The sequence below is a fragment of the Ipomoea nil genome, unplaced genomic scaffold (genome assembly GCF_001879475.1).
Source record: "Ipomoea nil cultivar Tokyo-kokei standard unplaced genomic scaffold, Asagao_1.1 scaffold2279, whole genome shotgun sequence".
Taxonomy (NCBI): Eukaryota; Viridiplantae; Streptophyta; class Magnoliopsida; order Solanales; family Convolvulaceae; genus Ipomoea; species Ipomoea nil.
The window spans coordinates 381,498-395,026 of NW_017618707.1; the positions used below are offsets into that span (position 1 = coordinate 381,498).

At 34.0% G+C, this 13,529-nt stretch overlaps 1 protein-coding gene across 2 annotated transcripts; it reads left to right on the forward strand.

Annotated features, from left to right (window-relative positions):
* The first annotated feature begins 655 nt into the window (after positions 1-655).
* On the forward strand, positions 656-1,902 carry LOC109150660. 2 transcript variants are annotated; one of them, XM_019298646.1, is made up of 2 exons: positions 656-963; positions 1,171-1,902. In XM_019298646.1, the coding sequence occupies exon 2, from the start codon at positions 1,208-1,210 to the stop codon at positions 1,634-1,636; it is 429 nt and encodes a 142-aa protein (XP_019154191.1). In that variant the 5' UTR covers positions 656-963; positions 1,171-1,207; the 3' UTR covers positions 1,637-1,902. The 2 variants fall into 2 exon arrangements, with proteins under 2 accessions (XP_019154191.1, XP_019154192.1); XM_019298647.1 differs by having other exon boundaries at positions 679-963; positions 1,148-1,902.
* Positions 1,903-13,529: the final 11,627 nt, after the last annotated feature.

Sequence of the window (13,529 nt, forward strand, 5' to 3'; positions counted from 1 at the left end):
ATTTTTGATACTATATTTATAACAGTTCACTTTTAGTCATTTTTTTATAAGAACATTCACAGTTGGTCATAATATTATTATAGCATGATCATTTTTAGTCCTCTATCAACAAAATCGTTAAAATATCGTTAAATACAGAGACATATCAATCTTTATATACAAAGTAGGTTTACCAACTATATTTTTTATATTTATTTATTTTTTTTTTGAAAAAAATCCATAATTGAAGATCGAAATACCCTTGTATTTAACGATATATATTTGTTGATACTTGATAAAGGACCAAAAAGGGGTCATGCCACAATAATATCAAGATCAGAAGTGAATGTTTTGATAAAAAAGACTTAAATTAAACTGCTACCTATAAATTTATGACCAAAAATAGAATTAACTCTTTTAATCAATTTAAATGCGATTAATCAACAGTCAATACAAATTCAGTGCACAGAATTTGGTAGACCATAGAACACCGGATAAAAACTAGTTTTCTCTGGTGCCAATCATTGAGGCGGCTGTCAAGTGGCAACCATCTTTGAATACTTAAGACTCTTTTTGTCTACATACACCCATTCAGGTTAAATCATTACTGAACAAAATCTCACATTAACACGTAATTAGTAATTTTATTTATTTATTTTATAATCTGCGCTTATCATAATCTCTCCCTCCACTTATCCTTTCGCCCCTATATATCCACACAGGCGTGACCAATCCCTTCGTGAAACTTCTTCCAGAAACCCTGTTTGTTTGCGCTCGAATTTCCAGATTCGGAGTTGGTGTAAATCTCTCTGCTCGGCACCGAGCGTCATCAGCAGGAGCCAAACAAGGCTCTCTGAAATGTATATGGTATTCAAGCTCCTGATTATCGGCGGCGAGATTGTAGACGAAGAAAGCGAGTGGGAGAAAGAGAGATAAATTTTTGGCTCTAGCTTTTCACTATTTCTGAGAGATTCAATTTATACGGTAGGTACACGTTTTTTTTTTCTGGATTATTTGCTCGATGCTGTTATATAATGTGTATGAATGAATGAATGTGCACATAGGTGTGTGTTAACGTTTTTTGATGTGTAACGGAATAACGGATACATATTTGAATGACAGAATTTAATAGGAGATTCTGAGATTTGAATTTTCTGTGCATTTATAGATTGAAGTGGTGAATATATTCAGGTTGAGGAGGTTGAGATCGAGTAATCTAATCTGAGAAATGGCGGAGAAGATGGTGAGGAAAGAGGCGGCAGCAGAAGCTCAGGCGGTGGCGAAGATGAGCGAAGTGTTCGCGAGATGCGAGTGCTGTGGATTGACGGAGGAGTGCACGGAGGCGTACATAGCCAAGGTTCGGGAAAGGAACCAGGGTCGGTGGATCTGCGGGCTGTGCGGGGAGGCGGTGAAGGACGAGATGCTGAGGTCGGAGAAGCGGATTGGAAGGGAGGAAGCTCTGAATCGCCACATTACGTTCTGCAAGAAGTTCAGAGCTCTGAAGCCGCCGCCAAGCCCGACGGATGAGCTGATTTCGGCCGTGAAGCAGCTGCTGCTGCGGAGCTTGGATTCGCCCCGATCCAGCCCGCCAAGCCCGATCAGGAAGGGAGGTTTGCTTCGATCTCACAGCTGCTTTACCACCATTGATAGTAGTTGATGAAATAATTGATTTCCTTCTCCCAATCGTAATTCACTGGAAATCATTGAAATTATTATTAGCAGCGGAGTAAATAAAGCTACAAATTGTGGCATAAAAATTGAATCATTTATGTTATCTGATGGCTATTGTGGTATCAAGTTTGGTAGAGTTTTGCTATATTGATTTCATTCTTGGATATTATTGTCTTCAATCTTGTTAGTATGTATGTATGTATGTATGTATTATTGTCAATTCATGAATTATATTTTGATTATTGTTACTCAGTTCATTTAGCTTAATTTGTAGCCAGTTTGGATGAACAGTTCAAAATAGAATCAGAATTTTGCTTGATGGTATTCTTGAGAGCTTGAAGATACTAAGCTAAAATGGATGAGAACCCATCATGAGAAGAATGGAAGATGCCTATTGTTGAGTATATAAGATCTCCAGTTATTCAATTGCTTCACATTAATACTGCAACTTTAACTTGTGACAAAAGGTGAAATTACCCACCTGACGTCCTCACATTTCGGGTGACTCAATTGATCAATAGAAACTAGACTTTTGTTCATGCCTAAAAGAAGTTCAACTTAATTTTGCTAGTATGTATGGTTTTTGTGGTTGGTTTAGTAATAAATGGCTTTGAGATTGTGGCATAGGATGATAGGAGTTTCGTTCCGTGTACGTTGAAAGGTCACCCTCGGCATTCTGTGTGAAAGAGTGGTGGAGTGGTTCACGTCAATGTGTTGTTTATTATCTCATGTTGAAAAGATGGAGAAAGTCTTCTAACACCTAACCACATTGGGCAACTTCAATTCATTTGTCAGTGTAGTAGTGTTAAAAGCATGGTGAAAGTCTTCTAACGCTTAGAGCATCCTTATCAGTTGTGGTTTTTTTATGAGTTATTTGTAGGTTTCAGCATCCACCTCATTTTCCATTATCTCACTCAATCACAAATAAATCTTTCCCACACCAGTTTTAAGTTTTTTTTTTTTTTTCAATTTTTTGTGGACCCACTATTTTTACTCACTATATTTTAATATTTTAATTATTTCTTTATCTATTTTATTTATAAATTTATTTTTTAATAAAAAATACTGAAACTGCATACTGGATTTGCAAATGAAACAAAAAAAGATGGTTGTGAAAAATTTGTAAATAACAAAACAATAAAAGAAATAAATTTGCAAATGAAAAATATTGAATGTGAAAAATCCACAAATGAAAAATTTTGAAATTTGTGAAAATTTTAAAATATAAATAATAAAACAATAAAAACAAATTAAATGTTAATCCTTTATATAATAAAGCTATATGGTTTGGGAAATAATTAATGTTACAATTAATGCCACAACATCCTTTATTATATAAAAAAAAAAAAAACACAACATTAAAAAATAAAATAGCTATATATTATATAGTCATATAAAAAATATACTTTTGAAAAATAAAATAGCTATATATTATATAATCATATAAAAAATGTGTTAAATTAGAGTTTAAATTTACACATACAAAATTTGAAATTTGCTTTACAAATGTAATTATCTTAGTTATTATTCGTATTGTGAAAATTATAATATAGATGAAATACAATTAAGAATAAATCAATGTAATTATGTAAATTCTCTCTATAAGTTTATTTGAATATGCACATAATTAGAGACTATATTAACCATACAAAATTATAATTATAATTATAATTATAATTATAATTATAATTATAATTTTAATTGTAATTTTGTATTCTATAAAAATAATAACTACTTGACCAATGGAAGCTCAAAAATATTATTATATTAAATAATTTAAAATATTTTAGTTTTTTTTTTATTTTTTATTTATATTTATAATAGCATAATTTTTTCTCGTGCATCGCGCGGGTGAATTACTAGTAAACATAAAAGACGGATGTATGCTGCATGTCTGCGTACCAGACTGATGTGGCTGCCAACCCTTCATTCTTCTTTTCTTTTTCTTTTTTCTGACATGATCCTCTCATTTGCAGGAAGATTATTTCTCAAATAATTCTCACTCACATCTTGCTTTAGCTTTGTAGGAATTCTTTCTCTGCAAATAACCCCAAATTCTTCTTTGGTGTGGTTGCTCTTAGCCACTATGTCACTTCAATTCATTTTGTTACATCAACCAGTAAGTATACAATATTCGGTACTCGGCATATAATATGAGGTGTTTGGTAAATAGTTGTTGATCGATAGCTGTTAGCTGATTGAGTTATTCAATTTGATTAGTTGATAGTATTGATTGATTGTAGATTATAGAAAAATATTTGGTAAATTAGATGTTAGTTGATTATATGCAAAATGATTTTCTAAAAAAAACTAATAAAAAAATGCTGTGAGCAATTTTTTGAATTTGTCTTTTGGAGCAATAAGATGTTACAAAAAACTAATTAACCAAACACTTGTTTAACCAAGTCAAACAAGTAATAATTGTAAAACAAGTCAAAATTGACTGATAGGCTAATTATTGTACAAAATAATGCCTATATCACGAATATGTGATCACCTGATTTTTTTTTTTTTGAACTAATTGCTATCTTTATAACACTAAGTTGCAGCAAATCTTTTTGCTTCCAACAGGTTAACAAAAATTGAAATATCTGTAAATAAATAAATGCATAGACACGTACACACAATTGTACCAAAAAAAAAAAAAAAAAAAAAAAGACTAAAAAAATTAAAACCTAACTCCTCTGGCCAGTTTCAAATGATTTCTATCAATTATGACACCTAATCACTAATCATTCAATTGCAATCACTAATCATTTTTAACCACTATCTCTCATGTATCATAATTATTACCCCTCAAGGATTAGATGGCACCTGGATTATGAAATTGATGTAGACAATTGGGGATGCATTGTCCATAATAGTTTTTGGTCCCTCCCCAACCTTTTTCAAACTATAGCCAAGTTAGTTTATCACCCAGTTGTTATTAATCAGACTATATAGTCCACACAATACTGTGTCAAACGTTATGCCATGGAACGGTAACGGTGCACTGTTTTTTTTTTTTTTCTTAATTAACCGTGCGACTTTTCTTTTTCATTTTCACATTCCGCGGTTTCACTTTCTCACGCAAGTTTCTTCAACATTCATAAATTATGAATGTGCAATTATGAAATTATGAATTTTCTTTTATGATATTATAAATTTTCTGTTATGAAATTATGAATTTTCTGTTATGAGATTATGAATTTTATGTTATGAAATTATGAATTTTATGTTATGAAATTATGAATTTACAGAAATTTCATAATTACATAACTGTAAATTCATAATCTCATAACAGAAAATTCATAATTTACTAAATGTTTTTCTTTTATGCGATTATGAATTTTCTGTTATGAGATAATGAATTTACTGTACATTCATAATCTTATAACAGAAAATTCATAATCTGAACAAACGCGCGCCGTTAACAGCACATTAACTAATTTTTTCTTCTCGTAAAAACGACACCGTTTGGACCCGTGTTCACCATTCATGGTGAACACGTTTCCAAGGCATAATTTGCGACAATGTGTAGACAATGATCATCAAATAAAACTTTACTACTGTGTAGACCATGATCATCAAATAAAACTTTACTATTGTAATAGCTTATTGCTCCAAAATGCTAAAATTTAAATAGTTGGTCAAAACAGCTTTTTCGATTATTTTTTTTTTAAAAAGGATTTTTTTTTCTTTTCAAAACACCCTCAAATAATTTAAAAATAAAAACACGACTGCGTAGACGGATTCAATAGCTTTGTTACTCTCATTGTAGTACGTACTAGACAATGGGGTGTTTGAGCCCATCGATGGGCTCATAAGCCCGTTGCCTAGTACCGTGAAGATAATTAGCAACGGGACATGTGATTACTGATTAGTGTTCACGGGCTTCCTAAGCCAGTGAACTTACATATGTTTTTCTTTTAATAAATTCTATAGTAATAATAATAATAATATATTCTTATTATTGTTGTTGTTGTTATTATATATGTTAAAATAACATAATACACTCATACCTTTAAAGGTCATTTTGAATGTAATCAGCTATCAGCTAACAACTAATTTACTAAACATCTTTATACAATCATCTAATGTTATCAGCTAGTTAGACCCGTTGACTCAATCCGCTAGCTACAGCTCTCAACTAAGTCAATTAGCTATAAGCTAATAGCTAATTTGTCAAATACCCTCTTATGTGCTTACATACACATATATAATATAGGGAAAAGGGTCAAATAAGCCCCTGAACATTAATCATGAAGTCAATTAGACCCTCCAACTTTCAAAAGTTGTAATTAAACCCACGAACATGTCATTTTGGAGCAATAACACTCACAAACCTATTGGTGACCTGATATTACAGGTCATTTAAGATTCCGGTCAACTCCAGTGAACCTCGGACGATCGTACGAAAAGTTTCCGGCAACAGTGTCAAATGCGGACGACCGTGAAAAGGGACCACAAAACTTTCTGATTCTCTCATCTTCGCAATTGCATAATGAACCTATCTATCGTATGAAGAAAGTTCTAAACAACCGGCAAGAAACTCACCTGATAAATCCTCCGGCACGACGGCGCAAGTCTTCCTTCTCCGTTCAGCTCTGTTCATCCCACCTGACAAAATTTTAACAAATACAAATTCTCAGAAATCAAAGATTCACCCAAAAAAAATAAAATAACACTCTGTATATTTAATCCCCCAAAAAATGCTGAGAGATTTATTTGATATTTACCGTTTATGGTGTAATCCGAATGAAACTCATCATTGCCGCTTTGTATATTCAACCATTTCTTCGCCACTGCTTTGGTCCAAGAAGAAGACTGCAATAAATGGCAAGAACCCATCTTTATACAACCATTTGTATACACTACAGATGCAAAACTAACCATCAAAGAAACAGAAGAACCCACCTTGGAAATCTAGCTTGCGTTTTTGTTTCATGGTGGCCAATGAAGCTGGAAAAACACACGCGCAAATAAGTTCCAAGAAAGCAGGGGATCCCAGAAAGAAGAACAAATGTAGTAATGATCCGAGGAGAAATAAAAACAAAAAAATTCCCCGTTGTCGGAGCAGGCGACCATGGTCCAAAGTCCAAACAAGACCGGCGACCATTTTAACGGTTGTCAGTATTTGACATTGTTGCCGGAAATTATCGTACGATCGTCGGAGGTTTGCCGGAATCCTAAGTGACCTGTAATATCAGGTCACCAATAGGTTTGTGGGTCTTATTGTTCCAAAATGATATGTTGGTGGGGTTAATTGCAACTTTTGAAAGTTGGAGGGCCTAATTAACTTCTTGAGTAATGTTTAGGGGCTTATTTGACCATTTTCCCTATAATATATGTTAGTTGCAGATACAATATAAATATTATTTTGTACCAAAGTTCAGGTAAATGCTGATTCATGGTATAATTTGCCGTTTATCATGTACTTTCTCCAGCCATGACTTTTGCTTGTGTTTATTGAGGCAGGCATAGAGGTAGGTAGCTGAGGGTTGAAGGGTAGTACATACGTCATAAATGAGCATTTTTAATTCAAAGAGGGAATGACTGAAGCCATGGAGACAAGTTATGGAAATTTTTGTAGTCTTCATTGAGGGACTAGTACGAACAGCTTTAATTATATACACATGCACATACAAACGTACCTTTCTTTCAATGGTCCAAATCATATAATATGTTGGAGCAACATTATCAATTGGAAAGAATGTGGGGAGAATGTAAGAGTGATTAGGAAAGAGAACGTGGGAGGGGACAACGCGTCTAACGCGCCACACGGGCGCGCGCAGTGCACGCACCCGTGTGGCACACGTGCGGCACTTGGTTGTGCGCAAACGCACACAACTTTTGTTGTTTTTTATTTTTTTTTCTTCTTTCCGACATTATTTCAAACACTTGCACGCCAATTATTTTTTCAATAATTCTTCTCCATATCAAGTATTAACATTGCATGCTATAATAAATGGGTGTACTCCTTTCTATTGATATAAAAATAACCAGTTTGGTTAGCGTGGGTGGCCGTGCATTCTCATCCATTAAGAGAAGTCGGGAGTTCGAACCCCCTCTCGTATAGAAAAATCAATCTGGCCATCACTTTGTCCCATAATTGGGCCAGGATTAGTTTGAATATGCTATGGGCTTTAGGGCCTACTCAGGGCACCTCATGGCTTGACAAAAAAATAACTTTTAATTAAACTAATTATATTTTTTTGAACCAGGACTATGTGGTCTAATGGTATCCGGGGTGGACTTCCAAGTGGAAGGTTGTGATTTCGAGCCTCAGTGGAGGCGTTATTGGCTCTTTGTGTTTCAGTAGGTTGAGAAAGTATATGAACAGATACTACAGTGTAATAGAGCTAGTAGCATTCAAAAAAAAAAAATTATATTTTTTTGAATACTATCTCAACCTAATGAAGCACAAAGAATCAACAACATCTCCACTAAGGATCGATCTCATAACCTTCCACATGGGAGAGACCACTACATGTCATCTGAACACAGGGTGTTTGGCACTAATTACTATTATATATTTAGAGTTAATGTCATTTTTGGTCCTATATTTATTGGGGCATGGACACTTTTCATCCTCCATAATAAAAATTGCCAGTTAGTAGCCACTGTTATTGGTCGTTGGACACTTTTGGTCCTCCGTCAAAGAAGTCGTCTGTTGACCGTGAAATAGAAGGGCAAAGTTGTCTATGTATGCCTTCTTCTTCTAAGTATTCTTCTAATCCTCCTATTAGTCAATGGTTTTTACTTCTAAACAAGATGGTACGCCTATGTCCAACCTTATGATCCCGCCGCCGATTTCCTCTTCTCCCTCCTCTTACCAACTCCCCGCGGCGCTGGAGTCCGGCTAGCGGAGGAGGTAGGAGATTTGGGCTGCGATCTTGGAGTCATGTAGGAGGGAGAACGCCGGCGTCTCGGAGGAGGAGAGTGACGGCGGGACATAGGAGACGATGGAAGAGAGGCGGAGCAAGATGGGCTCAAATCCAGCTCGCGGTAGAGGCGGAGCAAGTTGAGCTCTTCGTCTGCACGTTCCATCTTTTCAAGCTCTGCTAGAGGATCAAATCTCCACCTTTCCCGCTCTATCTACTTGTACACACCGCAAATTGAGCAGGTTGCCTTTTCTACCTGTTCATCTGTTTAATTTTGAGATGCTCAGCCGAATATGTGACCAAAGTTAGAGTAGAAATTGATTCCTCTAAACCTTTGGATTGATCGAGTTTGGGTGGAAATTGTTGGAGGTGAAGGGGAATTGAATGGATTTTGGCAGAGGATTGAGGTGGAGAAGGCGATGGGAGGAAACCAGAGGTGGAGGAGACGGTGGAGTTGGATGCGGTCGAGGACGACGCGGTGGTTGATAGCGGTGGAGGGTCGGTTGTCGATGAGGGCGATCCATTGTCGACTCTGCCGGCGATTAGGCCACTGTATAGACAATCAGAGGGCTTGGATGGTGTTGGGGAGGCGTCGATCGAGGTCGTCCGCAAATGATCGGATTGTTGATCGGAGGGCTTCTACGCTGGCCGATAGATCGATCGCACCTTCGTCAATGGAGGATTTGCCTGCGTTCCGGCCCTTGCATGGTCGATTAGTTGATTTGGATGGGGTAGGGGATGTGCGGAGACCTCTTGTCGGATTGATGATCGGGGACCTCCGGGTTCCTCGGAGTTTAGCGCACAACCGGCCACCGTTCGATGATCGGAGGATATTGGTAGTGTAGGGGTGGAGAAATACACGGGAGAAATATAAGGGTTAGAAGAAGAAGAAGAAGAAGAAGAAGAAGAAGAAGAAGAAGAAGAAGAAGAAGGCATAAAAAGACAGTTTTGCCCTTTCTATTTCACGGTCAACAGACGGCTTCCTTGACGGAGGATCATGAAAAGTGTCCATGCCCCAATAAGTCTATGGCCAAAAATGGCGTTAACTCTATATATTTATATCATAAGATAATATTTTAGGAGTAATATGATATTGACATTTTGTGAATCAAACATTCCTTAAAAATAAGATCAAAGATGATTGGGGACAACTCCAACCAAGTTGGTCAAATGATTGATTTGGTAATCATAATGTTTCAAATTCGACTTTCAATAAGAGCAGCCTATTAGTCTTTTTTATTTGAGTCGATCAATTATAGGCAGCAGGGGCGGAGCCACCCCTTGGGGTTGGGGGCCCTGCCCCCCACCCCCTCCACCCCCAGTTTTTAGTAAATATATATGTATATATTATTATAATATGGATAAATTACACTTTTGCCCCCTCTTAATTTTTTTTTTAAAAAATAATCTATTATGTATATATTAAATGAACGAAAGTTACGCTTTTCGTCCATAAGTTATGAGATAATTGTAGAATTCATCCATAATTGTTGGTCGTGTTCACTTTTCGTCCCTAAGCTATAATTGACGTTGCAAATTTCGTCATTTTAATAACAGGTTGTGGTCACTCTTCCTTTCTAAGCTATACTTCGTTCCTAATGTTTTGTTAGTAAAGGGACGAAATTTACAACATCAATTACGGAGTATATTTTAGGGACGAAAAGTAAGCATGACTAATATAATAATTATGAATTCTTCAATTACCCTATAACTTAGTGATTAAAAGTGTATTTTTTCCTATTTTTACTATTGTATAGTTTTTGTGTTATGTAAAAAATTCTAAAGTAATGTTTGACAATCTTAACGATCGTACTCATATAATTATATATTTCATATATTATTGCACATAGTATAATTAAAAATAATTATCAATATTGGCACAATCATATATGGTATATATACATAATAATAATAATAATAATAATAATAATAATAATAATAATAATAATAATAATAATAATAATAATAATATTGTATGGATGGTACTAATATCGATTAAGATGATAAATTTTCTCTATAAATTTGGCCCCCCAATCCTGACTTTCTGGCTCGGCCACTGATAGGCAGGGTCACAAAAAAAATTTATTCAGTACATACACACTCTCAAATAGTGACGGCATGTTTTTAGATGAAAGATGATTCAATTCCACAGTGAGAGAAGAATGGCATCCACAAATTAAAGAGCTCAACAATGAATCGAAATCTTGTTCCGATCCAAAAGATAGGCAGCGCAGCCACACCAAGACAAAGAGCACTGCTAAATTGCTAATCAGCCCTGTCCCACTCAATCTAGCTAGATCTACTAATTCACAACTCCATCAACTAACCTTATGAAGGGAAAATCTTACCATGGGAACCAAACTTAAATTCTTCCAAATTCCCCAATTTTATAACCTCCACAAACTTCATAAGTCCACTCCATAACGCTATCAAGACCCCTACATGTAAACTTTTCATAAGTAGGTGTATCGTTTAACTTGATTTAATCTAAAATAGATTTCCATGTTAAAAATCTTTTACAACCTATTTCTTATGCACTCACATTTATATGTTTGTGTAGAATGTTGCTACATTATATTGGATTCCTATGTAGTATTGCTTCAATATATGTTGAGTTTTTTAAAATTTAGTAAAAATTACCAAATAAACTTTTAAACTATTTAGAAAAATTCAATTATATCATTGAATTGAAAAAAAAAAATGCATGAACCCTCAAACTTTTTTTAAAAAAATATGCATATTGCACGAGCAATAGATCCATGCATGTTTTTTTTTTTTTTTTTTTTCTTTTTCCTTTATAGAACTGGGTGAATAATTTGGTGATATGACTAGTTCATTTGAGTGAGAAATTCAAATATTGTAGATGATTTGTTAATGGAGTTGGGCATCCTTAATAGTGGAGATTTTGATGTGGTTTTTAAGCAGTTTTTGTAGGTGTGATTAGGAAATAGAAAATGGAAAAGAATGAAAATAAATAAATAAATAAATAAAATCAGAAGCTGAAAAAGAAAAAAAAAAATAAATTAATTTACGCGGATTGCACACGCCAGCCTGGGCGCGAGATGTGAGGCGCAACTCTCCCTTCAAATAGTGGGAGTGTGGGACCCACCTTCTGCAAAATTTGGGGTGCTTGCCGGAGCAACCCATTTCATCTCTCTCCTCCCTCTCTCTCTCCTCCAACTCACTCTTACTTTCTAAAAATCTGAACCAAAATCCCTCCAAAATCTCCTTTTGGGATGCTCTTATGCTCCATCTCATAAAAAAGATGGGAGGTATGCTTTTTGATTTTCAAGCATCGCAGTGTCGCGGGCTTTAGCCAAGGCAAATTATACTTTGGCCTGTAGTCCACAATGCATTGTGGTCCAGGCATCAAACATATACTGCAGTTTTATTTCAATACAACTACAGTATCATTTTGATATAACTACAACTTCGTTAGACAATATACACGCAAATATATGAAATTGTTATTCAGTTTCATTTTGTATACACTGCAGTTTCATTTCAACACAACTACAGTTTCATTTCAATTCAATTGCAATTTCATTTGATAATATCTACTATACTAATAAGAGCCCAAGAGAGTTAGGCCTATAATGGGTAGAAAAAATGGCGGTCACAGATTTTAATCAAATGAATGGCTCAGATTGATTAAAAGATTGATCAGATTTAAATTTTACACTAAAATTTCCTAAAATACCCACACACCGTTACTAATTCCGTTAAAATTTTAAGAATTGCCGTTAGTTCACCGTTAACTTACTCATTGATTTCAATAAAAAAAAGGTCTTAGGTTCGAACCTCATCCCAATCAAAGTTGGCATAATTAGTACTCTATTTTACTCTTATTAAATTTATATAAATAATAATTTAGTAGTTACAACAAAAAATAATACATATGCATTTTTTTAATTTAGAATTATGTGTCCACAATGTCTTTATTCCAAAAAAAAATTTATTCATTATCAATAAATTAAATAAGATAAATAATTTTATTAGTTATATTGTCTTTATTTTCTTCAATATAAAAATTCTTTATATTCAAATTTATTAATTGATTATATTCGCTACATTGTCTTTACAATGTCTTTATTCAGTGAAAAACAAATTATTAATTATCAATAAATTAATTAAAATAAATATTTTCATTAGTTATATTGCCTTTATTTTTCTCAAATGTAAAAATTTTTACATTCAAATTCATCAATTGATTATATTCACTACATTATCTATTATCTTTTTTTGTGCACTATTTTTCTAATTAAATATCAATGTTATAACATAAAATAATGCTATATATTTATTTACCAAGTATTTTATTAATACCATGAAAAAATTAAAAAATATAATTAATAAAGCCAACCATATTAACTACTTGAGAGATTTTGTGACAAAGAGAGTATTCAAATCACACAACAAATTGAAGTGAGAACTACCTCGCAATGTCGTTGTTTGACAATCAGCAGTTAGCGGTTAGCGTTAGCGGATTTGACCAGCGAATTTATTTAATTATTAACATTGGGTAGAAAAAATGACCGCCAAATTATTAAATCAAATGAATGGTTCATATTGTTCAGGTTTTAATTTTTTTTCTTTTAAGATTTTCTAATTTATCCTTAATTATATGATTATCCATTTAACTTTTCCGTTAATTCACCGTTAGTCTAATTCTAATATTAAAGTCTAATATAGAATTATAACTACACCATTAATCTAATTCTAATATTAAAGTCTTAATAGAACTTAACCACAAATCCTAATGTCGGAATCTCCTCAAACAATATTAGTATATATTTAATATTTTATGCCCTAATTTTTATTTGTTCTCCCTTATGTCCCGTATTTGGTTTCAACCATACCTATACAATTATTTTATTGACAATTATAATCAATATTGACTATATTATATTGCATTTGTAAACTTAGAATTACCTATTTAACCCGCACGGGCTTAGCTCAATGGTTTAGTGGGTAGTATTTGGGAGAAGAGACCAAGGTTTGAACCTCGGCGGCGGC

Bases quoted from the DNA above. Each gene is read 5' to 3' on its own strand.
- LOC109150660 (XM_019298646.1), top strand. From the start codon at position 1,208: ATGGCGGAGAAGATGGTGAGGAAAGAGGCGGCAGCAGAAGCTCAGGCG.